The 16,330-nt window shown below is 53.8% G+C and overlaps 1 protein-coding gene across 1 annotated transcript; it reads right to left on the bottom strand.

The window, feature by feature from the left end:
* Window positions 1-15,001: 15,001 nt before the first annotated feature.
* Window positions 15,002-15,988, bottom strand: LOC135284897 (olfactory receptor 14A16-like). The gene has a single exon (XM_064396702.1). The coding sequence runs from the start codon at window positions 15,986-15,988 to the stop codon at window positions 15,056-15,058; it is 933 nt and encodes a 310-aa protein (XP_064252772.1). The 3' UTR covers window positions 15,002-15,055.
* Between the last annotated feature and the right edge of the window lie 342 nt (window positions 15,989-16,330).

Genomic DNA, 16,330 nt, shown 5'->3' with positions numbered 1-16,330 from the left:
CCCCCCAAGACCTAAAGAAATCAGAGCAACAACCAAGAAACCTCACAAAACTCCTCTAAATCCCACCAAAACTCCCAAAAAACCCAAATTGCCAAAAAACCCAAATCCCAAATAAATCACATTAAATGCCTCCACAATTCCAATAAATACCTCAAAATCTCCTAAAAATCCCAATAAACCTCCCAGAATTTATGAGAATTGCAAAAACCCCCAACAAAATCCCAGTAAAACCTCCCAAAATACAAAAAAAAACCAACCAAAATTTTTAATAAACCCCCAAACACCCCTAGAAAAACACCCCCCAAAGCGCCAATAAAACCCCCAAAATCCAAACTCCCCAAAATCCACAAAACCCCCCAACATTTCCCACCTTGTCCCAGCATGTCTGCAGTCATTCCCAGGCACTGCCAGTGGCCCCAGGAAGGTGTCAGTTCTCCCAGTGTGATCCCCCAGTCATGCCCAGAATATCCCAGGTGCCTCCAGCATGCATCCAGTCCTGCCCAGTTCCTCCAGTTTGCTTGCAGCATGATCCCAGTTTCTCTCAGGTGCTCCCAGTAGCCCAAAGTGTGATCCCAGTCACTCCCTTTCAATCCCAATATGATCCCAGTAAGCTCCAGTTGGATCCCAGTCACATGCCAGCCCTCCCAGTGTGGTCCCAGTATAATCCCAGTTGCTCCCAGTCAGGCCCAGTATGGGGGATGATGTGCAGAGTGTGCTCCCAGTCGCTCTCAGATTCTCCCAGTATTAGTCCAGTCCCTCCCAGTATGATCCAGAGATGAGCCCAGTGTGCTCCCAGTCCCTGCCAGTATGAACCAGTTGTGCTCCACATGGTTCCAGTTGCTCTCTTTCACCCTCCCTTTTGTTCCAGTCACTCCCAGTATCTCCCAGTGTATCCCAGTTCCCTCCAGCATGTTCCCAGTCCCTCCCATTATTCCCCAGTATGATCCCATTTGCTGCCAAGCACTCCCAGTCAGCCTCAGTGCAGTGGCACTCAGTGCCAGGATGATCCCAGTCACCTCCAGCATGATCCCAGTTGATCCCAGGATAAGCGCAGTTTTTTCCAGTAACCACCAGCATGTTCCCCGTCACTCCCAGTTCCTCCCAGTTGGGTTTTCTGGGGGGATGTTTGGAGAATGAAGAAGTGCAAGGCTGAGCAGAAAAGGCCCCTTGGGGGGACATCGGGGGGTGGCAGTGGCGGCTGGCGGCAGAGGCAGCCTGGAGGAGCAGAGCCCTGTGTCCCCCAGGAGCCCAAAGTGGGGAGCCCAGAGAGGGGGGAGCGCCGCCATTGGCGGGAGCCTGCAGAGGCTGGAGAGGGGCAGGGGGGACTCCTTGGAGCCCCTGCAGCCCAGAGCAGAGCATGAGGGGAGAAGGGAGCCCAAAAGGGAGCCTAAGAAGCCCTGGCATCCCTGAATGGGCAGAGCGAAGAGGGGGCAGCTTTTGGGATTGCTGGGACAGCCAGCAGGCTGGGGAGGGCGGGCACCGAGGAGAAGGGGGACCCCCAATGCAAGCGTGACCCCAGCAGATGGGACAGGGGGGAACCCTAAACAGCAGAGGGGAGGGAGCAGGGACAGGGAACTCCTAGGAGGCTTTTTCCAGGCTGACTTGTGGTCTTTGGGAGGTTTTTCTGGAGCCCCGATGGCCGGTGACTTGTAGAGATGGACTTGGGCAGAGGGACCTTCAAACTCAATGTGCTCATCCTTTGTTTTCCTCAAACCAGGATTTCCATTGCCAACCCTCATTGAGACTGTGAGGAAAATGCCCCAGAACATGCAAGCAGGTGAGGAGGAAGTCAGTGCCCCTTTCCCCTCTCTCCTGCTCCATCTCCCAGCCCAGCACAGCCCCCAGCTGCAGGACAGCTTTGGGGCATCTCCTTGCCCCTGCCTGTGGCATGGAGGCAAATGCCATCCTCTCCTTGTCCTTCCTCCCCCAGAGCAGAAGCTGAGCCTGGAGAGCAGGGAGGACAAATCCCCGCGGCAGAACCTTGTGGCAGAGGCCGTTTTGAGCGGCTCCACAGCGCAGGAACCCAACGGGGAGGAAAAGCCCTGGAGATCCTGCACAAGGAGGGGCTGCAAACGCAGCCCAGCTTGCTCTGTGGAGTAAAGATCCACCCTGTGCCTGGAAGGTGGACAGAGCTACAGCCAGAGCTTGGAGCTGGTGGTCCATGAGGAGGTTCCTGATGGGGAGAAGCCTCATAGGTGCTTGGAGTGTGGGAAGAGCTTCTGGTGGATCACCAGCCTGATCGTGCACCAGAGGAGCCACACTGGGGAACGGCCCTACGAGTGTGGGGAGTGTGGGAAGGGCTTCAGGTGCAACTCTGAGCTCATCACTCACTAACGCATCCATACCGGGGAGAGGCCCTATGACTGTCCCGAGTGTCAGAAGAGGTTTCAGACCAGCTCCAGTCTCCTCCAGCATCAATGGATTCACACAGAGGAGAGGCACTTCCGCTGCCCAGACTGCAGGAAGGGCTTCAACTGCAACTCAAACTTCGCCAGGCACCGGCGCATCCACAGCGGGGAGAGGCCCTACGAGTGTCCCCAGTGTGGGAAGATCTTTACCCACAGCTCTAACTTGACCAAACACCAACAGAATTACCAGTAAGGGAAGTCCTGCAAGTGCCCTGAGTGTGGGAAGAGCCTCGTATGCTGCTCCAGCTTCATCCCCTATTGGAGAACCCGCATTGGGAAGAGACCTGCTGATCCATGTTCCCTGTGATCCATGGTGGGAAGACACTTGTCACTTTTCCTGCCCCTGCTAATGACCTGATGTGGGATTGAAGAACAAGAGGGTCTGGCCAGAGCCGTGTCATTACACTCACTCCCACCTCAGGTCATTGCCAGGGGCAGGAAAGGGACTCTCTCCCTGAGGAGAAAGGTGTCCTTTCCAGGCAGGAGGAAATACCTGGCCAGGAAGAGCCACTCAGTGGTGATGTTGTAGTTTTCCCTGTAAATAGTTTTTCTTATCCCTTCTGTTATCAATATTGCTTTTGTTCCTGTTTATTCCTTATCTCATTGCTGTTCCCAGTAAATTGTTCTTATCCCAGCCTGGGATCTTCACCTTTCGTGCTTTCCATGGGAGGTGGGAGGGCAGTGAGCGGCAGCGCGGTTTTAGCGAGAACAGGACATTGGAGAATCCCATTCCTAAAGCCCGGCCCATGGAAACCGAGCATCCCAGCTGGTCCCAGCCCTGGTGGCCATGGCAGCAGCCTTGGGAGAGGGTCCCTGGCTGGGGCTGTGGGAACCTCTTCCCTCTGGTGCCCAGGGACAGGACTGGAGGGAACGGCTGCAGCTGAGTCAGGGCAGGCTCAGGTTGGATCTCAGGAAAAGGTTTTTCCCCAGAGGCTGCTGGGGCAGTGCCCAGGCTCCCCAGGGAAGGCTCCCAGCTCCAGGGCTCTCTGAGCTCCAGCAGCGTTTGGCCAGCGCTGCCAGGCCCAGGCTGGCATTGTTGGGGTGTCCTGTGCAGGGCCAGCAGTTGGACTCCAGGATCCTGATGGGTATCTCTCTGCTCAGCCAATTCTGTGGATCTGGGATCCCATGACCCTGGGGATGGGGCTGCCAGTGGTTGCCATGGCAACGGGCTGTGGCTGCAGGCCTGAGCTGGTGTCCATGGCAACCACCCCTGGCATGGGGTCTGCATGGAGCTACCCAGGGACTGAGCATAGCAACAGGGGGCTGGGGATAGTTGCCATGGAAACTGACCATAGGAAGGGGGCTGGTGATGGTTGCCCACTAAGGATCAGATTTGTCACAGGCCCTCAGAGGGGTTCCATGGGGACTTTCCAAGAGTCTCCAAGCTGTTCAAGAGCTGGAATGTCACAGGCAGAGACAGGGGCTCCACGGACACCTCCCAGGGGTTTCTGGGGATGGTAAAGAGCCCTGTGGTCAGAGGCAGTCTCAGCCATTCCATGGTGACATCCCAGGGCACCTTGGGCTGCAAAGGCACCAATCTGTCACAGGAACTCACGGGGGCTCCACCGTGACATCCCAGGAGTCCCCAGGCTGCCAAAGAGCCGGGATGTCCCAGACACTCACAGGGGCTCCAGTCATGGGCAAAGTGGGAGCTTCAGGCAAAAGCTTTATTTCTTTATTGGAGAAATTTCTGTTGAGACATGAGTTGGAGAAATGACCCCCAACAGCCACCATGGATCCTCAAACCCCTGCAGGATCCTTAGACTTCTAAAATTCCTTCTAAAAGAGGAGACTGGGAGTGACTGGATCCAATGCTGGCCCCAGACTTTGTCAAAGGTGTAAAGATTGGACAGGTGGAATTGGAACTTAATGCAATTTGTCCCACAGGATTAAGGATGGAATACCAGATATATTTATATAAATACAGCTCTTATTGATTCTGATCATTATTAGAACAAAGAACTTAACCACAGTTGTTTACTCCACAGTACAGGAGCTATAACAATTATTAGAATATTCTGCTCCAGGAAGCAATTTTGCAGGCAACATGGCCTTGCGGGAGTTGTTGGAGCCCATTGCAGGCAGAGCCTCCTGCTCCAGCAGGAACTGCCTTTCCTGTGCCAGGAGCAGGGCAGGTCCCGCTGCAGGAAAAGCCCCAGGCCAGCCCCAGCACAGGGAAGGGCTCACGCACAAGGGCAGAGTGCCATGCTGGGAGCTGTGCCAGGCAGAGCCTGAGGCACCAAAGGCACCTTGGCAGCAGCAGCTGCTTGCAGGGCATGGCCAGAAGCCTCCCTTGGCAGCCTGGCCTGGTGGCCAGCACTGCAGAGCTGCTGCCCCCGGGTTCATTTCTGCCTGGGCTCTGAAAAGCCACTTCTGCTCCAGGAGCCTGCCTGGGAAGCCTTTGGCACCTTGGGGACAAGATATGAATGACAAAACTCTTCATGCCAGCAGAGACAAGGCAGGGGCAGAGAAAAGGGGAGAGCCAGGCCCAGGGGACAGGGCTGCCATGGTGATGGCTGTGAGGTCACTGCCCCTGCAGCAGCCTGGCTGCCCTCAGCAGACATTCTGGCCAGAAGCGTTGTGAGGGCACCCAGCACATCAGAGAACCCACACAACAGGAATTCTGTCCTTTGGGTAGGGATGGGGTTTCACTGGGTCAGGTTGCACAAAGCTCCTGGTCTTGGACAATTCTTGTGATGGGGAATCCACTTCTCTGGAAGAACAGTTGCAGTTTTGTGCCACTCTGATAACTGTAAAATATTTCCTCCTTCTAACAAATGTAAGTCCGTCCTCATTCAGTTTAAAGATACTGACCCTTCTTCTGGCACTGTAAGATTTGGGAGAAAATACGTTTGACCACTATTTTTCCATTTTCACAGACCTTGGAGAGGACTCAAAAATCTCCCAAGATGGGGTTTGGAGGCCTCATCACATAACCAGCATGGAGAGGCTGATGGCTCTGGGCTCAGTGGTGTGGAGACTGAGGACACAACAGGAATAGCCTGAGAGGGATTGAAGGGTGGTTTCAGAGACGCTACAGCTTCATATTTAAATGATCCTGAGAAAGATAATGGCTCAAAGGGCAGCTGGGGAGGCCCAGACTGGACACCAGGAGAAAGGAATTTCCCTCCCAGAGCAGGGCTGTGGTGCAACACATCCCCCAGAAGAAGCCTGGAGCAGCGCAAGGCTTTGTGTGGGCAGGCAGAGGCAGAGCTGTCAGCAAAGGAAGGGGCCAGCCAGGTGGGGCAGCCGGGGGATGACGACAGCCTGCAGGGACAGAGGCAGAGGTTTGCTCAGCTTCAGAGACACTTTTCCCTCGCTTGACCCCACCTGCCATCACTGCCACCAGTGTTCTGCTCTACCTGGAACATGGGGATACTTTTTCAGACCTGTCCCTCAGAAGGATCGGTTTAAAGTATGAGAAACTTCAGTGTTTCACTCCCTTTTGAGTCCCTGAGAAGTTCTCTGAGCACACTCTGAGGGACTGAGTCTGATGCAAAGAGCACCCAAGCCCCAGAGGGTCATTGAAGTCCTTGTGCTGTGTCTGTGCTGCTGAGCTGGGCCGGGCTCCTGGCCCAGAGGCAGCTTTTGGCAAGGGCAGCGCTGCAGAGAGACAGCTCTGGCCAGGAGCAGCTCCTGTGCACAGCCCAGCAGGGCTGGGGCACTGCCAGGGCAGCTCAGGGACACCAGCAAGGCACAGGCAGAGCTGACAGGGGCTCAGCACTGGCAGGGGCTGGGGGATGTCCCAGAGGGGGCTGTGTCACAGCGGCACCTCTGTGGCTGTGTCATGGAGGCACAGAGCAGCTGTGATGTCAGCAAGGGGCTGTGTGACAGCACAGAGTGGGCTGTGTGAGGTCACAGGTTGGGCTATGACATCACAGAGTTTTTGTGTGAGGTCATTGAGGAGTTGCACCATCATCACTATGTGACATCAAAGAGCAGGCTGTATGACATCATGGCATGGCTGTATGGCATCACAGAGCAGGCTGTGATGTCAAAGTGCGTGCTGTGATATTACAGAGTGGAAGTAGAACCACAAAGAGGGTTTTGTGACATCACTGAGGGAGTTGTGACATCACAGAGCTGGCGGTGACATCATAGAGTAGGATGTGAGGCCATAGAGCAAACTCTGCCATCATAGAGGATGGCTCTGTGACATAAGAGAGTGGGTTGTGACATCACTGGGTGATTGTGGAGCATCATAGACCAGGTGGCTGTGTAGCATCCCAGAAGAGACTGTGATGTCACAGGGTGACTTTGTGACATCACAGAGTCTTCTGAGATCTCACAGCACAACTGTAGGACATCACAGGGTGGCATCACAGTGTTGGCACTGTGACATTACAAAGGTGCTGTGTGATGTCCAAGAGTGGGCTGTGACATTACCGGGAGGCTGTGTGACATCACTGGGAGTCTTTGACATCACAGGGTGACTGTTGCATCACATACGGCTGTGTGACTTCACAGAGATGTCTGTGTGACATCACAAAGGGGCTGTGTGACATCACAGGGGCTGTGTGAAGTCACTGGGGAGGTCACTCTGCCCCAGCCCCCCTCACAGTTCCCCCAGAGCAGTCCAACGCTGCTCGTGCACAGCGGGGTCCCCTGTCCCCCCGGGTCCCCCCGCCCCCGGCGCCGCAGCCTCCCCCAGAGGATGTTCCACGAGATCAACCCCAGAGTCTGACACGGGGACGGGGAGCCGGGGCCCTGGGGGTGGGACAGGGGGACAGGGACACCCCTGCAGCGTCTCTGTGTCCCCCAGGGCCAGTGCTCCTTCACCCTGTTACGATCGGGGGCTTGAGAACGCTGAAAAAATCCCCGGGAAGAGATCAGCAACAACCTGATTTAATATTAAGTGACAGCACCACAAAGTTCTTTGGCAAGAGTCACTCTGCTCCTGACTGGACACTTCAGGCACACCAAAGAAACAAAGCAACAAGAAAACCAAACCAAATCAAGGCAAATAAAGCAGAAATGAACCAAGAACTGTCCCTGTGTATGTGTGTGTGTGTGACACAAGGACAGTGAGGACAAGGATAAAAGGAATATGATCTAAAAGCTGAAAGGAGCTCAAACTTAACAGGATTTAACTTATACCTTAACCTTAACTGATACCTTCAACTTCACAATTTAGCAAAAGAACAACACTTAACAGTCTTTAACCTCATTTATAACCTATGACTAAATAATTTAACAGTGAAATAAAACTTAAATATAATCATCTTAGCTAATAACGTAAATTAAATCTAACAAATTAGCAAAAGAGCAACTCTTAGAAGCAATTAACTTAGCTTAGACCTTGTAACTTAACCACACTTACAGGCCTGACTTGACTCAGCTATCCAAGGCACTCCAACCATCCGAGAGCAGCATTTCTGCCACATTTCCCCAGCACAGGCACTCCTGTGTGCACACAGACACAAAGAGTCAGTGCAAGGCACCTGTGAGAAATTCCCCTGAGGGAGGGAAATACTCCCTGTGGATGCTTTGGCATCTCCCCAGCGGGTGAAGGGTTGAGCCTGGAGGAGTGGGGGGATCGGCCCAGGCTCCCTTGTTGTTCAGGGATCCCCTAGTGCAGCAAACGGGAGAGTTCCCGGCTGGGAGAGGCCCCACTCAGAGGGAGTCGCTGGTTCAGGAGAGCTCCAAGGGGCTCCTTTTGCAGCGCTGTTTGTAGGGCCCCAAGAGAAGGGCTGCAGTCACAGCAACGGTTCATCCTGGCTGCACTTGGCATCAACAGCTTTCTTTGGCACTGTGAGAACAGGGATGTTGTGCCACTGAGGGAACAAAAGCAGTTCCCAGGGCTGCTCCTCCAGAAACCAGGAGCTGGTTGGGCAGCAGCAGTGCCTGGAGCAGACAGTGTTTGTGCTGAGCTGCAGAGAAGCTGAGCCCAGGGGCTGTTGGCCAGGCCGAGGCCCAAGGAACATTTCTGAGCTGGCAGGGCGGCCTGAGAAGGGGAGGGGGGAATGCAGCAGCACAGGGCCCATGGAAGCAAGGGACCATGGTGACACTATGGGGCCCTGTGACACCATGGGACCATTGTGACACTGTGGGGCTTCATGGAAGCAAGGGGATCATACTGATGCTGTGTGATTCCATGGAATGTTGGGATCATTGTGACACTGAGAGGCCCCATCAAACCAAGGGTTCATTGTGACATCGCGAAGCCTTCTGGAACTGTGGAGACCATTATGATGCTTTGGGGTGTCATGGGACCAAGAGGCCATTGTGACACTCTGGGACCCCATGGAGACAAAGGTCCATTGTGACATTGCAAGGCCTCATGGGACCATGGAGAGACCATTAAGGGACTTCACAGCCTCATGGAACAAAGGGGCCATTGTGACACCATGGGGCACCATGGAACTGTGGGGACCACTGTGACACTGCAGGGACTCATGGAATCATGGAGACCATTGTGACCCTGGGGTTCCCACAGAACCAAAAGGACCACTGTGATACTTTGGGGCCTCGTGTAACCAAGAGGCCTTTGTGACACTGCAGGGCTGCATGGAACCAAAGGGCCATTGTGATATTGTGGGGCCTGGTGTCATCAGTGGTCCATTATGAACTGTGTGGCCAAAGGAGACCATTGTGACATTGAAGGGCTCATGGAATAGAGGAGTCACGTGTCATTTGGGGGCCTGGGGAACCACAGAGACCATTGTGACACTGCAAGGCCTCATGGAATCATTGGAACCATGTGACACAGTGGGGCCTTCTGGAACCTAGGGTCCAATGTGACATTGTGTGACCCCATTGAACCAAAGCACCATTGTGACACTACTGGACCCCATGGAATCAAATCACCATTAGGACACTGTGGGGCCCCATGGAACCAAGGGGACCATGGTGATACTGCAGGGCCTCTTAAAACCAAGAGAACATGGAACATGTCTGGCTGGTTTGGCCTCCCATGGATTGCCTGACTGGTCCAGGTGACCTTGGCATGTTGAGGGTCTCTTCTCATCTGCTGCTTAAACACTGGGGCTCCATGCTTTTTTTCTCAATGGAAAAGAATTGTCCTTCTCCTCCAGGTACCCATGGTCAGAATTGTGATTTCACCTCCAAATTAACTTATTTCTAGGGATTGTTCCAAACAGGAATATTGCCAGGACAAGTCTGGCTGGCTGGTTTCAGAAGGGTCACTTCCTATCTGTCCACAAAACACTGGGGAAGGCTCCATGCTCTCCTTCCTATGGAAAAGAACTGTCCTGTATATCCAGGGGCCCATGGCCAAGATTTGGATTTCGTCTCCAAAATTCCCTAAATCTAAAAGCTGGTCCCAGACAAAATCTGCCATTCCTGACAAATCTGGCCGGCTTTGGCCTACTCAGGCTCTCACCTGCCTTTCATACACTGGGGCTCTGTGCTTTCCTTCCTATGGAAAAGAACTGTCCTTGTCATCTAGGTCCCCGTGGCCAAATTTTGGATTTCACCTCCAACATTCCCTATTGTGACCCTCCAACATTCCCTGTGGAGGAGATTGTTGGCTGGAAACATTTTTTGTGTCGGAGAGGAGCGGCAGATCCAGCCTTGCCCTGCCCTGTAAGCCCAGTTTTGCCCTGCCCTGGAACCCCAATCCCCCCCAGAGCCTCTATCCAAGCCCTCTATCCAGTCCCTGGCACAGCACAGGCAATGCTCCACAGCCACCTCTGGAGCACCAGCCCAGCTCCTGAGTGACCAAATGAGCCCAAGTCCCACGTGGGGGAAGGGCCCAGGAAGACCAAGGGGTATTGAAGGCTGACCACAAGGCAAGCACACATCTTGACCCTACCTCCTCTTGGCATTTCCATCTGAACAGTGCTGGAATCCAGGAGTTAGTAGCTGTGTGTGTGTGTTTCTAAAGGTTTTTTTGTCTTTCTTTCTGTATCTTCTTCTAATTCCATCCCCCTTGCAAATTTTGAGTTTAATTAAATTGAACAGGCTTACAGTTTCTGAATTTGAATGGGCCACATTATTGCGTTAAGAAGTGTTTTTTTGTTGATTGAATATCATATTAAACCTTTTGCCAAAGTTTCTCTGATTTTCTGTGTTTGCCAGTAAAGGATGTTTTGTTGTTTTGAGCTTCTGAGGATCTCTTATTGGTATTTCTCCAAGGAGTCCAACTCAGAGTACACAAACAATTGCAATTCCTTCCAAATGTCTCCTTGAGAGGGTTGCTTGGGGGATGGGAGTCAGGGCTTGTCTGTGCTGCTTGGCACAGCCCAGGCAGGCCTTTCCCAGCCACATTCCACACTCCATTGCCCAGCTGGAGCCCCTGGTGCCTCTGAGTTCTGCTGGCCCAGCCCCAGGGACGCTCTCCTTGTCTGCCCATTCCTCCATGGTCTCTGGACAGGGATGGCCTCAGTGGGGGCTGCTGACATCCTCAGCAACTTGGAGGCTGCTGCTGGATTTCACTGCTCCAGAGGCTTGTTCAGCCTTCAGATCTTCAGCTCAGGAATTCAGTGTCCCAGGGCTCATCAACACTGAGAACCCCTTAACAAGCCAAGCCTCTGGGGATAATTTCATTTCAGTTTCCAAATAATTTGTGGTTAATTACACAGATTTCAGTAGCGTATTCAAGCTAATTATATTATATTTAAAAAGACAGTGAGAAAATGTTTTTAGTTCCTGTTTAGGTTTTTTTTTTCCTGATCATAAATTGATAGTTGCAGTCTTCAACTGACACTGAATCCAAGTACCTCCTCATGCAGTTTGAATAGATATGAAAATCAGGACCCTTCATGGCTGACAATCAATCAGACTCTGTCCCTACCCCCACCCCACCATTTCCCCCATCCAAGCCCTGGCACTCAGAGCAGCCTTGTGCAAATCTCAGCTCCCTCCAGCCCAGGCTGCACCTGCAGGTTTCAGCTCCTTGGCTCCAACTCCCACCTGCTTTCCTTGGAGAAGGAGCTGCCCCAGACACAGAGGGATGTTCATTGATTGTCAACCAACAAAGCCAAGGGAAGGCACAGCTCCATCAAATGCAAAAGTCATTCTTCTCCCTGGCTCTGCCCTGACCCTGATCCCCACAGCCTCTCCTGTGTCCTTCATCCTTCCTTTGCCAGGGACTTTCTGGGACAAGGGAGCTCTGCTCTGGCTATGGAGGGAGATCCAAGTGCAGCCACTGGAGTGGGATCCACAACTCATCATGTTTGTGCTGTTGGGGGGAACAGGAGCTGGTGAGACTTATAGGCACAGAAGGGTGTCTCTTCATGGCACACATCAAAAATATGAACATCACAGAATTGAATAAACATCAAAACCCTTCCCTGAGCTCCTTGTGACATCCCAGCATCATCTGACATGTCCACCATCCACAAGGGATTGCCATACAGGAAGGATTTTAGACAGAGACATAAGAAGAGGTGATAGAAAGGATAAAACTACAACTAAAATGGTGACAAACAAGTTATTGAAACTTCTGAGAGATTGGGCAATTCCCTGAAGCTCAAAGCATGAAGCTAGTCATGGGACATACACTGCAATGATGAGAAAAGAGCTGCAGGAAAAAAAATCTGGGAGCAAGGGGAAGGACATAGATCCAGCTGCTCTAAATGAAGAGATATTCTTAGACAGGGACATTTAACCAGGGGAGCTGGAAAAACCTGAAGGAAAAAGGTAAAGAAACATTAGACTGAATTTTGGTGGTGCAGGTAGAGGGGAAGATCAGTATTTTTTGTCCTGCCATCAGGAGAAGAATCCATGAGGTGCAGCAAATTCCTGTTTCTCATGGGAAAACATTGCCATTTCTTAGAAGTACGCAAATGACCCAGATAAAAAAGACTTGTACATTATGAAACACACAGATATTAAACCTGTGCCCCTTTCCAGGCAGACATCAGCTGTGTGCCCATGAACAGGCAGTGCCACTTGTGCCCTGAGGTGCCCAGCTGGGATTGGATCTCTCCGAGAGCACCTGAGGGAGAGCAGAGCACCTTGCAAGCTGCAGGTCCCTGACAGCCCCGCAGGGCTCCTGTCCCATCAACATCTGCTGTGCTCCAGTCTGAAACAGGGCCCAGCATGGTGCCGGGATCATCAGAGAGCTGAGGGGTGTGCTGGAATTCAATGCCCTCCCCATCCCGCAGCAGCCCTGCATTTCCCTGCTCCAGCCTCGGTCTGCAGCACAGCCATGGAGGCTCTTTGGGCTCCTGACTGTTCCTGCAGCCCCCAAGGGCAGCTGAGCTCTGCCTGTGGCACAGTCAGCCCTGGCCAGTGCAGGCCATGCTCAGCAATTGCTTGTGTGTGCCTGGCCTTGCTGTCAGCCCCGGCAGCGGCTGCGTGGCCCCTTGGTGGCCCTGTGCTGGCCCAGCCATGGTGGCCCAGCCCCTGTGCAGGCCCAGCCCAGGCCAGGAGCATTGCGGCTGGGAACGGCCCCTGTGCCGTGCTGCCCACAGCAGCCTTGGGGCTCTGTGCCCCATGGCCTCCCTGCTGGGCAGCCTCTGCCAGCTCCTGCAGAGCCCCTGCCACCTGTGGGCCTGCACAGACAGCCCTGCCCCGGGCTCTGCCGGCCTCTGGGCCAGCAGAGAGGCCGGCCAGGGCTGGCCATGGTTGGGAACAGGCCCTGAGCCCCGCAGGAGGATGGAGCTGGGCCACAGCCAAACTCAGCCCAGGGCAAAGCTGGGCTCAGCAGCCAGGGCTGTCAACCAATTCTTCTGTGGTTAATTAGACAAATTTCAGAAGTGTCTTCAAAGTGAATACACTATATTGAAAACAACGCAGAGACAACTGTTTTGCCCTGTTTGCTTTTCCTGTTTATAGATTGCTATCAGCAATCCCCAGTTCATACTGATCCCCAGCACATTCTAATGCAGCCTGAATAGATATGAAAATCAAGACCCTTTAAGGCGGACCGTCAATAACCCATATGTCCCCACCCCCTCCCCACCATTTCTCTCATCCAACCCTTGGTGCTTCTATGGATCAGGAATGGTGTGGGCAGCAGGACCAGGACAGTGATTCTTCCTCTGTACTCAGCAGTGGTTGGGCAGCACAGTGTTAGGTGACGGGAAGTGGTTGCCCAGGGTGGTGGGTGAGTCACCGTCCCTGGAAGTGTTTAAGGAAAGTCTAGATGTGGCACTTAGTGCCATGGTCTGGGTGACAAGGTGGTGTTGGGTCCCAAGTTGGACTTGACCCTCTCCAAGGTCTTTTCCAGCCTGGTTGATTCTCTGATGATTCCCCCCCCCCCCTGCAGGGCCATGGGGAAGCAAGGGGCCATTGTGACACTGCAGGGCCTGGTGGCACTAAGAGGACCATAGTAACACTGTGTACGACATGGCACCACAGAGCCGAGGGGCCATTGTGACACTGTGGGGCTGAATGGAAGCAAGGAGTCCATTGTGACAGTCTGGGTCCTGCTGGTACCACAGAGGCCACTGCGACTCTGCGGGGCCTTGTGGAACCAAGGGGCCATTGTGCCACTGTGGAACCGTGGGAGAGGCTGGGGACAATGGAATCAAGGGGCCATTGCTCCATTGCAAGGACTCTGGGAACTGACGGAACAATTGTGACACTGGGGTGCCCTGTGGAACCAAGGGCCACTGCAGGATCTTCTGTCACCAGGGCTCCATTGTGACACTGCAACACCAAGGAATTTCTTGTGGTGCTCTGAGGCCTCATGGAACCAAGAGGCCACTGTGACCCTGCAGGGCCTTGTGGAACCATGCAGAGCATTGGGACAGAGCAGGACCTGGTGTCATGATGGGGCCATTGTGACACTGTAGGACCCAAGGGACTTTGTGAAACCATGGAACCAAAGGAACATTGTAAGACTGGGAGGCATCGTGGAATCATGGAGACCATTGGGACACTCTGGGATTTCATGGAATTGTGGTGACACCAAGTTGGCTGGGAGTGTGGATCTGCTGGAGGACAGGAGGGCTCAGCACTGGGACCTGGACAGGCTGGATCCAGGGGCCAAATCCAACAAGGTGAGGCTTAACAAGTCCAAGTGCCAGGTTCTGCACTTTGGCCACAAAAACCCCTGCAGCACCACAGGGTGGGGACAGAGTGACTGGACTCTTGCATGAGCAACCCTGGGGCTGCTCACCCTGGGGCTTTTCTGTGCTGAGCATTGGCCTGGCCATGTTCTTGAGAGAGCCTGGGCAAGGAGCCTGCAGCCCCCAGGCCCTGGCCTGAGGCATCAGCGCTGCCCCAGCAGTGCCCATGGCCTGTCCCTGCTGCAGCCCCGGCACTGCCACCCCCAGGACTGTGCCCGGCCCCGAGAGCACTCAGGCCCTGCAGCAACACCAGGGCCACCAGAGCAGCGGGGCAGGGCCACGGCAGCAGCACTGGCAACACCAAGTGCTGCTGCTGCTGCTGGGCACAGCTGCTGTGCCAGCATTGATCTGCCCCAGCTCTGCACACAGACATTGCTGCTGCAGATCCAGGAAAGGCAACAAAAGGGCATCTCTGCAGAAAACTCTGCTGAGAGATCTTTTATTTCCTTTAAAGCCTCCATGAACGCAGCTCATCATTGACACGGTCTATGTCAATGCCACAGGGGAGATGGAGAAAAACAAAATGAGAAATGGCACAGAAAATTACATTTAATTTTGGTCAATACGAAAAATGTAAAACAAAGGGAAAAAAACCCACAACCAAGTCCATAAGAAGTATCAAAGGTGACTTTTATTACAAGTGATTGGCAGAAATTGGCCAGCAGTTTAATGTTTGTGAAACCATCCAGTCATCAGCCTCCACACTTCAGCCTTGAGCTCCTGGTTCCTCAGGCTGTAGATGAGGGGGTTCAGGGCTGGAGGCACCACTGAGTACAGAATTGACAGGGCCAGATCCAGGGATGGAGAGGACATGGAAGGGGGCTTCAGGTAGGCAAACGCTGCAGTGCTGAGGAACAGAGAGACCACAGCCAGGTGAGGGAGGCAGGTGGAAAAGGCTTTGTGCCGTCCCTGCTCAGAGGGGATCCTCAGCACAGCCCTGACGATCTGCACATAGGAGAAAACAATGAACAAAAAACAGCCAAATGATAAACAAACACTAACTGCAATGAGCCCAAATTCCCTGATGTTGGATTTGGAGCAGGAGAGCTTGAGGATCTGTGGGATTTCACAGAAAAACTGGCCCAGGGCATTGCCATAGCAGAGGGGCAGGGAAAATGTATTGGCCGTGTGCATGAGAGCATTGAGAAAGGCACTGGCCCAGGCAGCTGCTGCCATGTGGGCACAAGCTCTGCTGCCCAGGAGGGTCCCGTAGTGCAGGGGTTTGCAGATGGACACGTAGCGGTCGTAGCACATGATGGTCAGGAGCGCAAGCTCTGATCCAAGGAAGAAGAAAACCAGAAAAACCTGTGCAGCACATCCTGTGTAGGAGATGTTCCTGGTGTCCCAGAGGGAATTGTGCATGGCTTTGGGGACAGTGGTGCAGATGGAGCCCAGGTCGCTGAGGGCCAGGTTGAGCAGGAAGAAGAACATGGGCGTGTGCAGGTGGTGGCCGCAGGCTACGGCGCTGATGATGAGGCCGTTGCCCAGGAGGGCAGCCAGGGAGATGCCCAGCAAGAGGCAGAAGTGCAGGAGCTGCAGCTGCCGTGTGTCTGCCAATGCCAGCAGGAGGAAGTGGCTGATGGAGCTGCTGTTGGACATTTCGGCTGTCTTCGCAAGGGCATCTGTAAGAAAATAATAATGGAATAGTTTGGTTCGGAGAGGACTTTAAATATCCCGGCCCAGCCTGGGGGGCACTTCCCCCCACTGCCTGCCCAGGGCTCTGCTGCCTGGAGCTGTCCCTGCCAGCAGCTGCTTCCCTGTGCCCAGGGCTGGGCCCTGCCAGTGCTGCCAGAGCCCAGCCCAGCCCTGGGGGCTCAGCTCTGCCCTGCAGACCCCTCCCAGCTCTGGCACTGTGCAGGGGCAGCTCTGGCTCTGCAGGCTCTGAAAGCAATGCCAGAGCAACCCTGAGGAGGCTGGAAAAGTGACACTGATGCTGCCTCT

Source organism: Passer domesticus, chromosome 21 (genome assembly GCF_036417665.1).
Source record: "Passer domesticus isolate bPasDom1 chromosome 21, bPasDom1.hap1, whole genome shotgun sequence".
In the NCBI taxonomy this organism is placed as follows: domain Eukaryota; kingdom Metazoa; phylum Chordata; class Aves; order Passeriformes; family Passeridae; genus Passer; species Passer domesticus.
Note: the sequence above shows the minus strand (reverse complement) of the source record. Positions and strands in the feature narration are given on the sequence as shown.

Bases quoted from the DNA above. Each gene is read 5' to 3' on its own strand.
- LOC135284897 (XM_064396702.1), bottom strand. From the start codon at position 15,988: ATGTCCAACAGCAGCTCCATCAGCCACTTCCTCCTGCTGGCATTGGCA.